Here is a 17,114-nt window from a genome sequence, read left to right as displayed (position 1 = left end):
CCACAGACAATCTTCCATCAGAATATCTAAAACTCGCCTCCGATGCAATAGCCTATCCTGTTCGTATTCTGATAAATAGGTCTATCACTGAATCCGATGTCCCCAGACTCTGGAAAAAATCAATCATCTTTCTCTTACAAAAAGGAGGAAAAACAACAGGAATTATCAAACTATCTACCTATCTCTATCCTCTTCTGCTTATCTAAGCTATTAGAAAAATGTATACACACCCAACTAATAAAATTACTGTTAGACATACACCTACCCAACATGGTTTTCAGCATGCACATAGTACGGCTAGAGCACTACTATTCTTCACAGAAAATGTTTACAAAGCCTTGGACCAAAGCCAATTAAAATCTGTAATATTAATAGACCTATCAAAGGCCTTTGATACAGTGTGTCATTCTAAACTATTATTACAACTTTCCACACTAGGCTGCTCCCATAGTACTCAAAAATGTTTTTTCAACTATTTAACCAAGAAGCAACAATGTGTCAAATGACAAAGTAGCATATCTAAATACCAAGGAAATAGTACAGGAGTCACCCAAGGATCCATTCGTGGACCCCTGCTTTTCAATAATATTTATTAATAAATCAAAAATGTTTTTCTCAACTATTTAACCGAGAGGCAACAATGTGTCAAATGACAAAGTAGCATATCTAAATACCAAGTAAATAGTACAGAAGTCCCCCCAAGGATCCATTCTTAGACCCCTGCTTTTCAATAATATTTATTAATAAACTGCATACTGCCTCCCCACAAAGCATAGTCATCCAATACGCTAATGATGCCACTATTATCTCCACTTCCAACAACCCGATTCATCTCTTAACTATTACACAAAATGCCTTTACCTCTATCGAAACCTGGTTAAATGATGCACAACTACTACTTAATCCAAATAAAACTAAGCTTCTATTGTTCTCTCCAAAATCCATTCACACATGATTTGACATTATATTTACAAAACAAAATTCAAATTGAAATGGTAACCCAGGCAAAATATCTAGGCATCACTATAGATAATAAGCTCACCTTTAAACAACATATATCTGACATAATAAAAAAAAACACATATATCTGATATAATAAAAAAAAAACATATCAAACTAGGCAAACTTTGCAGACATAAACATTACATGGATACTTCCACCAAAATAACCCTTGCCAACACCATCCTACTACCTACCATCCTATAGGGGGCCTCCATTCTTATTAATTTTCATACAACTCTAAAGAACACACTACAATCATGCTATCAAAGAATTACCAAATTTGCAATGGTTGCACTTTATCAAACCCATCATTGTGATGTCCTAAAAAATATAAACTGGCTAGAATTTCCTCACTACCTGAATCTAACGCAGTTATCTCTAGCTCATAAAATATTCCATAATCCAGATAGCTGCCCAGTACTGAAATCTATCTTGTTCCATTACATCCCACAATGAACCCTTTGTTCCACTAACAGACTACTCGTACAAGTGTACAAACTAACCAAAAGAACTGGCAAAGCATCTACTCCCATGCCATTGCTAAATTATGGAATGCCCTACCACCAAAAAAAAATCCCTTAAGACCTTCAAATTAACTTTAAAAGACAACTGTCTAAACACTCACATCTGCCCATGCTGCTAAGAATAAACAAACCAATTTCAGTAATCACCCAGACCCATTTTTCCCTCTTATCCCATGCCCTCTTACATCAATCTTATATCCTAATTAATAGTATCTACAGTAATGTTCTTTATCTATCTTATATATTTTAAGCTTACCTTAGCCACAAACAGTACTTCCACCCTGCAGTATATCTTCATTTCTTTTCACACTAAACGTTTCATCTCACTCTATCTTGATCATTAACTTCCTCATTTATACCTAGTTATAAATTTCTCATCCATATCTGGCCATAATACTGCTTAATTAACCTTCACCATTCCCATACTTCAATCTTTCCTCAATACAGCCTAAAGCAACTTTTCTATGCTATCACCCCATTCATTTCTTTTAACCTTCTTCTATCCCTAAAGTTCCTTTACTACAAATCCTTGAATTTCCTCATACTACTCTTTCAACCCTATTACTGAAAAGTCAAAATATTCTATTTACAAAATGTACTTGACAGCTTAATAATCAAGCTATCTCTCTAAACTGTTTTTTAAACTAATCACCTTTTCTACTTTATTAAAAATGTTAAACAACACTATTTTTCTTGATTGTACAAATGTTTTTGATTGTATATTTTTATTTTTGCCAATACTGTACTTTAATCTATGTTTAAAAATGTATGTATGCATTGTTTCAACTTCTACAGCTCAAATTTTGTACTGTGGAGCTTTTCTCCTCGGGCTTTGGCTGAAAATGTATTTCTGACCCAGTACGACTTTCCCTTTCACCAAATGTCAATAAATAAATAATAAAATATACATATCTGTGGAGTAATTTTCAGCAATCTCAGTTGTTTCCATGTTCCTTAGTCCTTTCCAGTGAGTACATCAGGAGCTGCCATTTATTTCTCTAAGATTACATGTGACAAAGAACTACTGGGATCTTCCATTTTATTTCTTTCTCTTCTCCACTCTATGAATCTGTTCTTTTAAACTCTCTTTGACACCCCTACTATAAGGCCCTTACCAAAGGGTGTCCAATCCTGTGTAATGTTACAATATCCAAATGGTAGTTTTGACCAAGCGCCAGGCTATTAGGAGTGGGCTGTACAGTGTCACCAAATACATATGCCACTACTCTAAGAGCTTAAATATGTCTTACAAATATCAGCCACAAAGTTAGGTTTAAATATATTTAATAATAAATAATAAAAATCAAGACAATACTCAGTAACTCAACACAGTGAATTCAGAGTTCAAAATTACAGGAAATATTTTAAAACAACATTGCAGGACAGTCTCAAATAAATACAGAAAATATCTAAACTAATCTTTACTATATTTCTATCTATATCTAAAAGAGATACTATACTCTAAATCTTTTATTTACAGAGCAAGTGCAGATGGTGATGATGAGTGGATGTTTTTGCTAGGTCCAAGACAAAATATAAAATGCACAGTAACTCTTTGTGAGAGTTCTTAAATCAATATCACATTTTACTGCTGGGTTAGCCTGGATGACATCACTTTTTGTCACTTGACTTCAGTTCCCAGGCTAAAACAGAAACTAATAGAATTTAACATCTCTCTGTTAAAAATACATACCTCTCAGATGTTTGCCAGATCTTGGAAGTCGTAAAATAATAAAACACTTTACATTTTAAACCTAGTAATTACTTTTCCTCCAGGACAATACAAAACTTTTAGCTCTACACATTGTGTCTGCTTCTGCATTGAAACTGGGAGATAACATCTCTTTTTTATGGCCCAGTTATAAAGTAACATAACCTCAACTATTCTTAAGGTTTGCAAGTTGATCTTCTATGTTCCAGCAGGGTATGCTGTGGTTACATTCTTGAAGCTCAGTACATAACATACAGTTTTGTATAAATCATATTAATATTCACAAATGACATAGAATTATTTACAACATTCCAGATAGCTTGGCTGTCAGCATGACAATCTCAATACATTTAGAAGCCTGTAGTGATTATAGGCTCAATCCAGGAATATGAAAACTACATATTCCTCTTGAACACATTCCATTACTCCTGTAAAGAAGATGTTACACCACCTTATTATATTTTTCCTACTGGCCATTTTTTGTTTTTGTTTGTCTCAGCTGTCACACTACTTCATCTGTCCACTTGTCCTGGAGTATTATAAGTTCTGCCTGGAGCCTCTTTTTTAAAGATATCAGAATGTTTTTACTTGCTGGCACAGCTATGCCTGAAAGTGCATGGTTTTCTAAATGACATCTTTGATGTTATTATTATGTCAGATTTCTGTGGGATATTATATTCTCCTTTCAGTCTCTGCAGTTACAGTGTGCATTTTAGCCTCATGTTGAAATTAAAAAAACTTATCTGTGAAATTGTAAAAAAAAATCTCTGCAATATTGTAAAACATTTTTATCTCTTGAGTCTCACTGGACTGTAAGCTGTGCCCTCTTCAAAAAACAGAAGATCTGATGTTGTCATATTCATTTGTTACTCAATGAATGGGTCTCACATCTGACCTCAGATCTGACTCAGACGTTTTCTTTAGATTCTTGGATCTGACTCTCGAGCTCCTCCCTTTACTCATAATGCTCCTTACTACTAAATTACCTCAGATCTTGTTTACCACACTAACAATTCGGTTGTGATTGTGTTCTCTTGAGCTCTGGATTATACTTATTAAGGTTTTGTGAGTAGAAAGATAGAATTTGTCTCCTTTTAATATTACTATATTACATTTGTAGAACCATTCCTCTCTCTACTCCTTTCTGTAGTTCTCTAACCTTTTTATTCTAACTTTTGTAGGTAATTCTGTTAATATAGTTGATAGTGGTCTTTGCTTATTTTCCTTCTAAGGTAGTTTTTTGTTGCCATTGTTGGTGCAACCATCTTTCTAAATTTCCAAAAAAACATTTATATAGGTATTAGTATTTTGTTGTTTGTTGTCTTGTTGTTTAGTGTTGGTATGTTTGATAAGGCACTACCAGGTTTAAAATGTACACTTCCTGTGGGCATAAGATACCTAATTCTGATGCCCACAGGGAGTCCATTTATTATTCAGGCCCTTCACATTTAGAATAGCCTTGTGAAACATGTGCTGTATTTAATGTAAGGGCCATCAGTGATAGATGTAGTAAGTTGATCCTTAAAGGCCTTTTGCCAGCTTCTTATTCTTCTACAGCTGCTACTTCAGAGACTCAAACCCCATCCAAAAGAGTAGAAATCTTCAGAGCCTAGAAAACATAGGAAATGCTGTCCTGCACAGTCTTCAGGATCCATTCCTAGTTTTGGAGCTACATGCTAAAGTTAAAAAAGTGTTAGATCTGACACCCTCAGATCCAACAGCCATAGTGTCTAAATCTCCTTGGATCTAGAGTCCCCGATTCTCTCTATATCCAATGTCTCCTAGGCTCAGATTTCCCTTTTTACAGGAGACTGCTAGGAACTTGTCCCGCCCTCCCTCCATCTCACTAGGTTCTCCTAAAGTCGTCATGACGCAGATGTGGATAAGGATGATGAGAAAGTTCCTTAGAGCACAGATCCAGATGGGAGTTTACTGTCTTCAACTCCCATTGGATCCGTGAGCCTAAAACCATCTTTGTACCTTGTACCTGATTGTGACTCCTTGTCTGATCCAAAATGTAGCTTTGGAGCCATCAGATCTGAGACTGCAGAGTCGAGTGACAGATCAACTTTCTTCTTTGTATCCAGTGGTTTCCCTGACCTATTCAGTGCTGATCCCACTGAACAGGATGAGTCTCAGAGCCGAAGTGTTGGCATCAGATCCAGGGGGGGGGGGTTGACTTTGATTCAGTTCTCAGAGCTGCTTCTTCCCCTTTGACCCTCAGCACTGGGCAGCTTAACTCTGACTTCCTTCTCTGTGAGGAGATCCAGGAGGGGTGGAGAATCTGCTGAGCCAAGAGCTTCAGCTTTGGTGAGGTTAGTTTCTACTTCTGCTGGTCTATCTGCCTTCGAGGTAGTGGAGAAGGCTTTTTTCCATCCAATGGCTTCTTCAACTCTCACATCCTCGGATCTTGTCCCTGTTTTTCCACTGGATTTGAGCTCTAAGCAGCATCACTCTACTCCACAGGGACAGCCACTCTGTAAGAGCTTCCAGGCAGTTTCTACTCAGGAACTTCCTATTTCTTCTGAAACCTCTCCAGCACATCCCACTGAAAAGATTCCTCAGAAGAGATTGTTTAAGAGGAGGCACTTAGATTCCCCTCAGGAATCTTTGACCAAAGATACAGATTTTGATGAGGGGAAAGGGTCCCCAAAATCACTACCAAAGTATGTCTAGTTTGGAGACATTTTGGAAATTCTGCACCAAAAAGGTGATTGGCTCTCCCAAAGCCCTTCCCAAGAGGAGTTGGTGTTCCTAGAAGCCTTCAGATCTGGCCCATCTATGTCTTAGGTTACCCACCCAATAGACCTTGTCTCCTGCTGGTCTTGGAAGGAAACAGACACAGTAGAGCCTATCCCCCATCGACCAGACAAGATCCTGGGAGCCACTGAATACAGACAGTTTTGGAGTAAGAGAATTCCTGTAGATGCTGTGATTGTTGTGGCAGCCACCAAAAAGGAACTATCTGAACAGAGTTCTACTGTCTATCCTTTTAATAAAGAGTCTTAGGCCATTGTACAGATATGGAAAGCATGTTTATGCTTCAGCAGCCTTTGCCTTGTAGTCACTTAACTACCTGGTAAACTTTACTAGATTACAGAGGAATTTGATAAAGGAACTCCCAAAGTCTACCCCGGGGTCCATGTCAGCAGAGGAAGTAAAAATGTATTCCTCCTAACTGGCCACCCTACAATCTGTATTGAATGTGTGCATGAGGTTAATTTCTTACGCAGCTGAAGATTCCTCATGGACTGCTGGTTCAGGCGTAGCCATTAGGAGACATGCCTGGAGGAGATTGTGTGATTTTTGTGGAGCCCTTTAAATCCTTATTCATCAGTGCTCCCTTTGATGGAGCTTCTGTGTTTCAGCCCACAGTTAAAGATACACTTTCCACAGTTAGCAAGAGGGAGAGACCTTGTCTGCTGTTGGAATCCATTTCTCTACCCCACAGATACCTTTTTCCAGAAATCAACATGGTGGTAAGAAAATGTGGTTTCAGAATTCTCAAGGATCTTTTCAAGACTCATGTGGGGATTTTTCTCCCAGAGGCAGAAAGGGAAATAACAATGAAGGACGCCAGCCTCGTGACAGAGGTGGTCCATAGAACTAAGGGTCCTAAGACGCTATCTCAGAAAGGCCTTTGCAACACTCCTGGGAAGTTACATGACTGTTCTTCTCTGGAGGCAGTCAGGAGGCACTTATTCTTGCACCTAAATGCCTGGACAGCCATCACAAAAGACTCTTGAGTGCAAAGGATTATATCCAGAGGATATTACATTCCCTTTTCACAAAGTCCTTCACAAAACAGACATCTCCCTGATGTTCCACCCAACCAGAGGGATGTGGCAGCTCTAGAAAGTCAAAAGCTGTTAGAAAAAAGAGTCATCCAAAGTTGCCACCAGACCAATCAGGATTCAGAATTTATTCAAGGTTCTTTTTAGTGCCAAAGAAAACAGGGGACCTGAGACCTGTCCTGGATCTCAGTCATCTGAATCAATTCATGAAGAACACCAAGTTCCAGATGGGCATGGTTCAGTCCATTCTGCATCTTCAACAGAAGGGCAACTGGATGTGTTTTGTAGATCTTCAAGATGCGTACACAAGTGTTCTCGAAGATATCTATGCTTTCTGCTGGGAGACAGACATTACCAGTTCAGATGCTGCTCTTTGGTCTCACCACACCCCTCAAGGTGTTCCCCAAATGCATGGCAGTGGTGACAGGTCATCTCAGACTGCATGGATTCAGAGGGTTTCCTTATTTAGATGACTGGCTTCTTTCCATACAAACCAGCCATTTCCTAGAGAAGGCCAGGGATTACTTACTCCAGTTGTGTCCATTCCTAGGAATTACAATCAATCTTTCCAAGTTCCATCTTCAACCAGTTGATGTCTCGGAGTTTATAGGAGCTTGTCTGAACACTATTAGTCAGTTTGTATTTTTACATTTTTACCCCAAAGTACAGTTTATACCCTAAGATTGCATGTCAGACAGATTCTAGAGCCTCTCTCTTCTCCAGTAAGATTGATTCTTCAAGTCTTAGGTTTGACAAAGCACAGATCATATCCTAAGATTGAATATCAGACAGATTCTAGAGCATCCCTCTTCTCCGGTAAGATTGGTTCTTCAAGTCTTAGGTTCGATGGCGGCAGCAATCACCCTGCTACCCACAGCTCACCTTCACATGAGAGTTCTCCAATGGGCCCTGGCAGTATAATGGTCTATGCTTTGGCATCCTTTGAAACATCCCATAAAATTTCACTAGCCCGCAAAGACTACTTTGGTGGGATGCAGTCCAAAAAAGTTCATCAAGAATGTACCTTTACCCTTCCTTTCCTGAAAGCCACATTGACCATGGATGCCTCCCAAATGGGGTGGGAGAGCATTTCTTGGGAAAGACTTTTCAAGGCACGTTGTCCCCAGAACAGACCAATTTGCATATCAATGTTTTAGAGATGAGAGCAGTCCTATTAATGTCACAGGCCTTTCAGAACTCTCTTCTTCTAGGAACAATTGCTATTCAGACAGACACTATGTCAGTGGTTTGGTATATTAAAAAATAGAGAAGAACCAGATCTTACTCCCTTTGCCGAGAAGTAATGAGAGTCTGGCAGTGGGCACTTTCTTGTATCAACTGCTTTCTTGTAGCAAATCACATACTGAGAAAATGCAATGTTTTAGCACACAAGTTTAGCAGGACCATCCTGATGTCGCATAAGTGGTTTGTCAATCATGCAGTGACAGAAATTATTTTTCATCAATAGGGTCAGCTTTGCTGATAACTTTTTGCCTCTACATTCAACAACAAGTGCAGCAGATTATTTGCCCTAATTTCTCCTCAGGAGAAGTCACCAAGATATGCTGTAGTCCATACTTGGCCCTCCAGTCTCATATACGCTTATCATCCCCTCCTCCAAATACCCAGATTTCTCCAGAAAGCACAATGCTTGAAAACCAAGGTAATCTTTATTGCCCCTTTCTGGCCTCGGCAGGTATGTTTCCCATTCCTATGATCTTATCTCCTATGTCCAACTTGAACTCTGGACCCCAATCTAGATCTGCTATCACATCCATTGGGAATGATTCATCAGGGCATTCAAGGCCTCAAATTGACCACATGGCTTCTCCAATTCCATTGATGGCTAGACAGTCCAGGCTTTCCTCTCCGGTTCACCAAATGTTTTTTTCATCCCCGAAACCTTCTTTGAGAAAAATTTTATAAAAGTACATGAAAGAGATTTTCCTGTTGGGTAGAACAGAGAAAGTTAGGTCCTTTTACTGCTGCAATTCCAGCTGTGTTAGAATTTCTTACTTCAGTCTTTCAAGGTGGTGTCAGTTTTCCACCATAAAAGTTCAGCTCACAACCATCTGTAATTATCACATAAGACATAATAGTTTCCCGCTAGCCTTGTCTAAAATATGCAAAGCATTCCTAAAGCGTACCCTGCTGCTTTGATCTCCATTTAAGGATCCTACTCCACCTTGGGATCTTAATGTTTATTACAAACTGTAATTAACCACACTTTTGAGCCTTCTGAAGAGTCAAGTAGAAAATTCCTTTCTTGGAAAGCAATTTTTCTTGTAACTATTACATCTGCGAGGTGAGTTTCTGAACTCCAAGCTCTGTCTTCAAAACCACCTTATTTAATTTTTCACAGAGACAGAGTGACATTATATATGAACCCTTACTTTTTGCCAAAAGTTGTATCTGAGTCGAACATAAATCAAGCAATCAATTTGCCAGTTTTCTTTGCAAAATTGGCAATAAGGGAGAATACATGCTCCATCTTTTAGATGTACACAGATAACTTTGTTTTTATCTCCATAGAACAAAAGACTTTAGAAAAACTGATCAACTGTCAGTTTCCTTTGCCAAAAACAAATGAGAAAACCAGTATCCAAAGTTAACTTAGCTAAATGGATAACAGATTGTATTTCCAGAGGATTGTCCTTACCTAGACCTTCACTCATTCAACAAGATCCATGGCTACATCATCTGCTTTTCAAGCCAGGGCTTCCATTAATGATATTTGTGCTGCATCCACTTGGTACAATTCTCATACCTTTATTTCTCATTACAAGTTAAATATCATCTCCAGGAACAGGGCTGCTTTTGGTTATGCCATTCTCTGGAATATCCTTCCATGAGGGCCACCCAAGATTATTGTAGCTGGGAACTCTGTCCCATTCATTGAGGAACAAATGAAAATGACAACATCAGATGCTAAAGTTATGTACTCACCATAACTATGCATCTGTGTTGTCCACTTTCATTTTCTTCAACCTCACACCCTGCTTCCCTTTATCCTTATTCTTTGGGAATGATCTGACGAGGTGCATTGGAACCACTCTTTGCAGTCTGAGCCCTATTCTTTACCTATTCTGTTTCATCTTATTATTTTGGTTACTTATGCTGCAGCAGCAAACTTGATCTGAGGTAATTTAGCAGTAAGGGGCATTATGAGTAAAAGGAGGCGCTTGAGCGTCAGATCCAATAATCTAAAGAAAATGTTTGAGTCTGGTCTGAGGTCAGATCTGAGACCCATTCTTTGAGGAAGAATGAAAACAGACAACACAGTTGCATAGTTATGGTGAGTACATAAATTTAATTTTTAAGCTTTTCAGATTTTTTGCCTGTTTTTTATTTCTCCCCACTGTTTCATTCTTTCAGCACTCTACCCAGTGTCCCACATCCACCACTGAGTCTACAAGCTACTGACTATCTCCTAAACTTCCTTTGCTGTGATAGGGATGGGACTGGAACAAAAGTTAAGGGCATCCTGGAGTCTGACCACATATATCCACTGGAGGGGGGTGTCTTTAAATCCTACCTTTTTACTCCCACCTTGTTCACGGTCCCAGTCATCTGCATGAGAAGTAGAAGTGCAGTGGGGGATGTGCAGCATTTCAGCTGCCTGCACAGCATCCCAGGCTACGTAGTGTGTGTGTGTGTGTGTGTGTGTGTGTGTGTGTGTGTGTGTGTGTGTGTGTGTGTGTGTGTGTGTGTGTGTGTGTGTGTGTGTGCGTGTGTGTGCGTGTGTGTGCGTGTGCGCGCATGTGTGTGTGTGTGTGTGTGTGTGTGTGTGTGTGTGTGTGTGTGTGTGTGTGTGTGTGTGTGCACTCACGCATGAGTGTCTGTGTACATGTATGCATTTATATATATATATATATATATATATATATATATATATTTATATAAGTATGCAAATTAAGATTAGCTTTATGATGGATGCATCACAGCTGTAGCCCGTGGCTGCAAAATGAAAAAAGAAAACCATTTTTGAAAAAGGCATTCACATAGTTTTGCTTGGTGCTAAACAGTTAATGCTTGATCACCTTTTATTTATTTTTTTCTTTTCCTTTCTTTCTTTCTTTAACCATAACATTAGACATATCATCACAAGATTCATGGACATTTTTCCAAGGTGCAACAATGCCTTGCATGTTTTGTCTTAATGTGTGTTTCCAGAGGATGGAGCTGCAACTCAGAAAAGAGGCAAACATGTCCCCTTATAGCCTCAGAATAAGGCATAAGGTACACATGGTTTGGTGCACCTTGTTGCACACAGTAGCGTAATGGAATACTAAGGAGTATTGCACTGCATACACTAGTGATTCTGCTCTTGAGTTCTATATGTGATGGAATGCATAGCACTTAGAACAGTTGTGTGCCATATTTTTCTGACACGCATCATGGTGTCTGGCTCCAAATAACTTATTTCAAATGTATTTTGTAAGTCACAGAATGTTATGCATTTTATTTAATTCTATTAGCATCAAACAAGCAGTATTAATTTATTTATTGTTGATCAGGTTAGTCCCACTAGGCCAATGGCCTCTTTTAAGAGGAGACCTGAGGTGGTAGTCAAATTGTCTAGGGGAGATTTGTTCAGGGCACCAAGAAACTTCCCCCACACTTTCCAATAAGTGCTATGGGATCTTTTTACATGTAACTGAGCTATCATCAACTCAGACAGATGGGGTATTGGTTTAGTGTCTCATCTGAAATGCATGCTTTAAAAGGCTGAAGTAAAGATAATAGAGAAATGTGAAATTAAATGCTGACAGAAAGAGAAAATGTACAGCCCCATTGTAATTTTAGACCCATAACTGCGAGTCCTGGAACTGCATAATAAAAAGCAGCCAATCTAATAGAACACAATTATTCTTGAAACTCGCTGTACTCCTTTTAAATCAATTTTTGTGTGGGGGTGTGTGGGGGGGTATAAAATCTGGTTGCACACCCTACTCCCTACAACTTATGTATAATAACGCTGAGATTTGTGTACCTCAGAGTAAAGGGAGCACGCTGGACTTGGCACCTACAAAGTCCTGTTTCATGCAGTCTTGCTGTTTTAAGGATCAAAGTCACATTCCTCAGAATTTTAGAGTGTTACTGAAATGTAAGTCAACACTGTCTAGCCAACAAAGAACTACTTAACTGAAACAGTATTTACAATATTTGTTTGGCTAGATAGTGAATGTAGTGAGAGAGTGCTGGAAGCAGAACTTGCTGGCTTTTTCGATTAGATGTGCTAACAGTTTTGTTCAAAATTTGTGGATGTTTGGAGAGTCCCGTATGATTGAAGGTAGGATACCCAGATCTATGACCTTAAGACTGATAAAACATAATCTCACATGGCAAAGGAATTACCTTCTCTGCACAAGACAGATGGCATTGTTGGAATGGGATCAGAGTTTCTATGTGGAAAGCTTGAGGGACAGTTAAGGAGATATCAAAATTGAAATCTGGATAAGAGATGGAGCTGAGCCTCCAGTCACTTCCTCAGTCCCTCCCAACAATTCTGCTCTCTATAATTTGGGTTGCAGACATTAAAGCTAAAGACTTCTTTAAAATATAAACATATATATCCTTTTTTTTTCAACACGTTAAGTGAATATTATCATTTTTTTAAACACATTCCTGATATGGGGCCTTTGTTACTGACTATTTTGCCTGTGCCCCTGATTAAGAGAAAAGAAGTTAAAACCCATAAACTAATATCATGCATGTGATATATTTTTGGTGCATAATATTTACTCACATTTTAAAACTGCTTTTCTTTACTACACCTGATAAATAAATGTAAAGAGTGAAAAGTGATTCTGTAAAGTGACTGCCGAATCACATCTTATGATTTGAAAATGTGTTTAATTGTGATATTGAAAAAAGTCTGCTGCTGCTTTGGTATAGACATGCAATAAAAGTAATAAAATGCATTGGATTTAGCATCTCTAAACGAGAAAGTTTACTTAGAAATGTTTAAATATATTTTATATAGTCTTCAAAATAAACTTTAATGGCATCTCATTTTTGGATCAGCAGTGAGAATCTATTGACATATGAATGAAAAACAAGAACACATTTTAAGAAGCATTACACAATTATGTTCCCTCTCAGTCATTGTGATCCAAGGACCAAAATCTTTTCTCTTTTAATAAACATATCAAATCTGCAGGGCATAGTCTGTAATTGTACCATGATGTTAAGGCCCAGATCTCCTTATCTGTATCCATCAGGTCAGTGCCCTCCATTCAGTGCTTTAAAACCTTTAAAGATTTCCAAACCAAAATCTGACTCTGTTCTAGAACAACCCCAGGATAGACTATATGCCTAAATATGAGCAAGTACCTCTTTATCTTTCACCTCCTTACCCCTCTTCTTAATTTTTATTTCAGTTTTACTCCCATAACTAAATATGCCGTAGGCCTGTTTTTTCCCCCACTTCATATTGCAAGTACTGTTTGTATTATACTAACTTAGCTTTAATTTCTCTAAACTGGCTAAAATGTCTCTAAATATTAAATCATTGTCATATAAGCTGCTTCTATTATTAACTTTCTAATTTGGTATAATTGTTTAAACTGCAGATTTTTTTTTTTTTTTTTTATTATATTATTTTTAAAGATTGTAATTTTTTTTTCCCATTTAATTTTATTTATTTATTTATTTATTTATTTATTGACATTTGATTACTGGAAAGGTCTGTCTGGGTAGGAGCCCATTTTTAATGGGGGCCTGGGGAGAAAAGCTCCAGAGTATTGCAAAACATTTTAAGTACAATAATTTTACAATTGTCAAAAATAATACAAAAACATCTATGACTTAAATAATATATCAAAATTAGATATAATATGAAAACATTGGTTAAGAATAGATACAAGTCGATATTTAGAGAAGTTTTAGCCAGTTTACAGAGAAATTAAAGGTATATTAGTTTAATACAAACAGGAATCGCAACACATTGTGAGAGGAAAGCTAGGCTTATGGTAGCTGCTGCTTGCTCATGATATTAACATCTTTAGTATCCAATGATCTGATACCATGCAGCATTACTCTGAAGGAAACTGATCTGGCAATGGAGGAATACAATGTTACAGTACAGATGGTAAGGAACACAGAGTGTGGTAATTGTACAATGTTACAGTACAGATCGTAAAGAACACAGAGTGTGATCATTGTACAATGTTACCGTACAGATCGTAAGGAACACAGAGTGTGATCATTGTACAATGTTACAGTACAGATCTTAAGGAAGACAGAGTGTGATCATTGTACAAAGATACAGTACAGATCATAAGGAACACAGTGTGATCATTGTACAATGTTACAGTACAGATCGTAAGGAACACAGAGTGTGGTCATTGTACAATGTTACAGTACAGATCATAAGGAACACAGAGTGTGATCATTGTACAATGTTATCGTACAGATCGTAAGGAACACAGAGTGTGATCATTGTACAATGTTACAGTACAGATCATAAGGAACACAGAGTGTGATCATTGTACAATGTTACAGTACAGATCGTAAGGAACACAGAGTGTGCTCATTGTACAATGTTACAGTTCAGATCATAAGGAACACAGAATGTGATCACTGTACAATGTTACAGTACAGATCGTAAGGAATACAGAGTGTGATTATTGTACAATGTTACAGTACAGATTGTAAGGAGCACAGAGTGTGATCATTGTACAGTGTTACAGTACAGATCATAAGGAACACAGAGTGTGATCATTGTACAATGTTACAGTACAGATCGTAAGGAACACAGAGTGTGATCATTGTACAATGTTACAGTACAGATCATAAGGAACACAGAGTGTGATCATTGTACAATGTTACAGTACAGATCATAAGGAACACAGAATGTGATCATTGTACAATGTTACAGTACAGATCAAAGGAACACGGAGTGTGATCATTGTACAATGTTACAGTACAGATCGTAAGGAACACAGAGTGTGATCATTGTACAATGTTACAGTACAGATCGTAAGGAACATGGAATGTGATCATTGTGCAATTTTACAGTACAGATCGTAAGGAACACAGAGTGTGATCACTGGCATACATTACTAAGGCACTAGTAATTTGAAGGTTTGACAGAGACATACCCCTAAAACAAGAATTTTCTGCATGTAAATCAGTTGATCTCCATAGTTAACAAAGATAAACATTTACTCTTTCAGTCCAAAAACATATTGTGACATACAGGTATTCAGCTACATCCCAGGTAAGTAATGGTAAAAGTTGTGAGAAAAGGATGCTGGCTCAAAAATCTTCCAGATGCCATAGTATCTTTGGAATATATATATATATATATATATATATATATATATATATATATATATATATATAGAGAGAGAGAGAGCGAGAGAAAGAGAGAGAGTTGCTGACTGGGAGCCATATTACACAGTGCTACTGAGCATTGTCTATATCATAACTGATAGCCTCCGACATGCCTGCATATTCACCATACATGTGGCCCTTTTAAAGCAGCTCAGCTGAAGACATAGCCATTTCCTGACACTTGTCAGTGTGTCCCTCTCCACACACACACATACACACACACACACACACACACACACACATGGGAACATCTGTCCTTGAGTGTTATAATGCATCATACCGGTAGCTGAATGTGCTTAGGAGTCAGTGTACTCTGCCTATGTCTATATCCATTTTGTACAGTACTGAACACCCATACAGTGCATTCAGCGACTGTGCCTTGGTTACAGTCAGTGTGTGTGGATGTCAGTGTGTTCACTTAATGATCCAATGGGGCTAGTGATTTAAGCAGCAATGTGGTTCCCATGGTAACAGGATTACTGTAATCTATATTAAGATTTTATCTGAATGAGAACATATTGTGAAGCAGCTCTACTAAAGTAACCTTCCCTTCACACATTTTAAAGACCCAGAGCCTATATAAGCACATGCACACTTCAATAATATTAATTTGGCGACTGCGTATTTGAAAAGAATCAGGGACATCATGAAAAAACAACAGATTATGCTTGCTATGGAGAAATACTAAAAACTCAGGCTGAAGCAGAGTACAGATAAATAAATGAACTTTTGAGTAAGTAAATAAATTGAGTGATTTTATTTTTTCCTTTGAAGTATTAACATTACTAAAGACCAAGTTATTTTTATGTAGTCTGCATACAAGTCAAGAAATTGGCTAGAACAGAACCTTTGACTATAAATGTAACTACCAACAAAGTATATTAGTCTCACATTTCTCTTTAAAAACAAAGCAGAAATAATGTTCCCAGCACAGTTACGCAGCTGTGAAATTTGTTTATTATATAGATGCAACTTAAAGTGACACTATGGGGTAACAGTCTCCTTCCAGTTTTGTTTTTTCTTTTTTTCTAACACTCGTCTGTACTGTAGTAAGAGCACATTGATTGCTGATATATATATATAGAGGAGTTATAATATGCTGCAAGGTTGAGTTGGATTACATGCTGACCTAGAAGCTGTCTATCAATAAAGCAATGTTTATTGTGGTGTTAAAGTAACTCTCAGGGCTTTAACACTAAGACTGTGAACAAGGACGTCAGTTGGTGCTGGCAGAATGTATGACCTGGCTATCAATCATTGTATGAACTGGCTTATCAATCGTTTTTAAACTTTCCTTTCAGTTTGAAGAGGAGATAATCAAAAAGTTGGACAGTGAAGTAGAAGGTGGAAGAGGAGATGAACAGTACAAGCAGCTCTTCGAACAAATGTAGGTATTCCATGCTGAATCTTTTATAAAAGACACTCAAAACATCGTGGGACATTCACTTACAGAATAGCAGTTTGCCCTTTTAGGAAATATTTGAGAGAAAACACAGCCCTATACCCCTACACAATTAATAATTCATATCAGATAGAAGCCATATATACAACACTTTTGTATTAAATCACCTACTATGGCCATTTATTTAGACACCCGCAATTTAGTTACAGAAATGTCAGAATAGTACTATAAATTTAACAATGCACAGATATCATTTTCATCTAGTACAGAGCACTTCTCTGCTTAGTATATGTATTATGGACACAGAGTTATGCAACCACACACACACACACACACACACA

At 37.7% G+C, this 17,114-nt stretch overlaps 1 protein-coding gene across 1 annotated transcript in view; it reads left to right on the top strand.

Moving 5' to 3' along the window:
• LOC122795737 (dedicator of cytokinesis protein 1-like) overlaps positions 1–17,114 on the top strand; it is a 2,411,902-nt gene that overhangs the window by 773,216 nt on the left and 1,621,572 nt on the right. The window contains exon 5 of the mRNA XM_044064047.1: positions 16,673–16,758. Coding sequence (XP_043919982.1) covers positions 16,673–16,758 — 86 coding nt within the window. The remainder of the gene's footprint in view (positions 1–16,672; positions 16,759–17,114) is intronic.

This window comes from Protopterus annectens, chromosome 2.part2 (assembly GCF_019279795.1).
Source record: "Protopterus annectens isolate FY-2018-M chromosome 2.part2, PAN1.0, whole genome shotgun sequence".
Lineage (NCBI taxonomy): Eukaryota > Metazoa > Chordata > Ceratodontiformes > Protopteridae > Protopterus > Protopterus annectens.
Note: the sequence above shows the minus strand (reverse complement) of the source record. Positions and strands in the feature narration are given on the sequence as shown.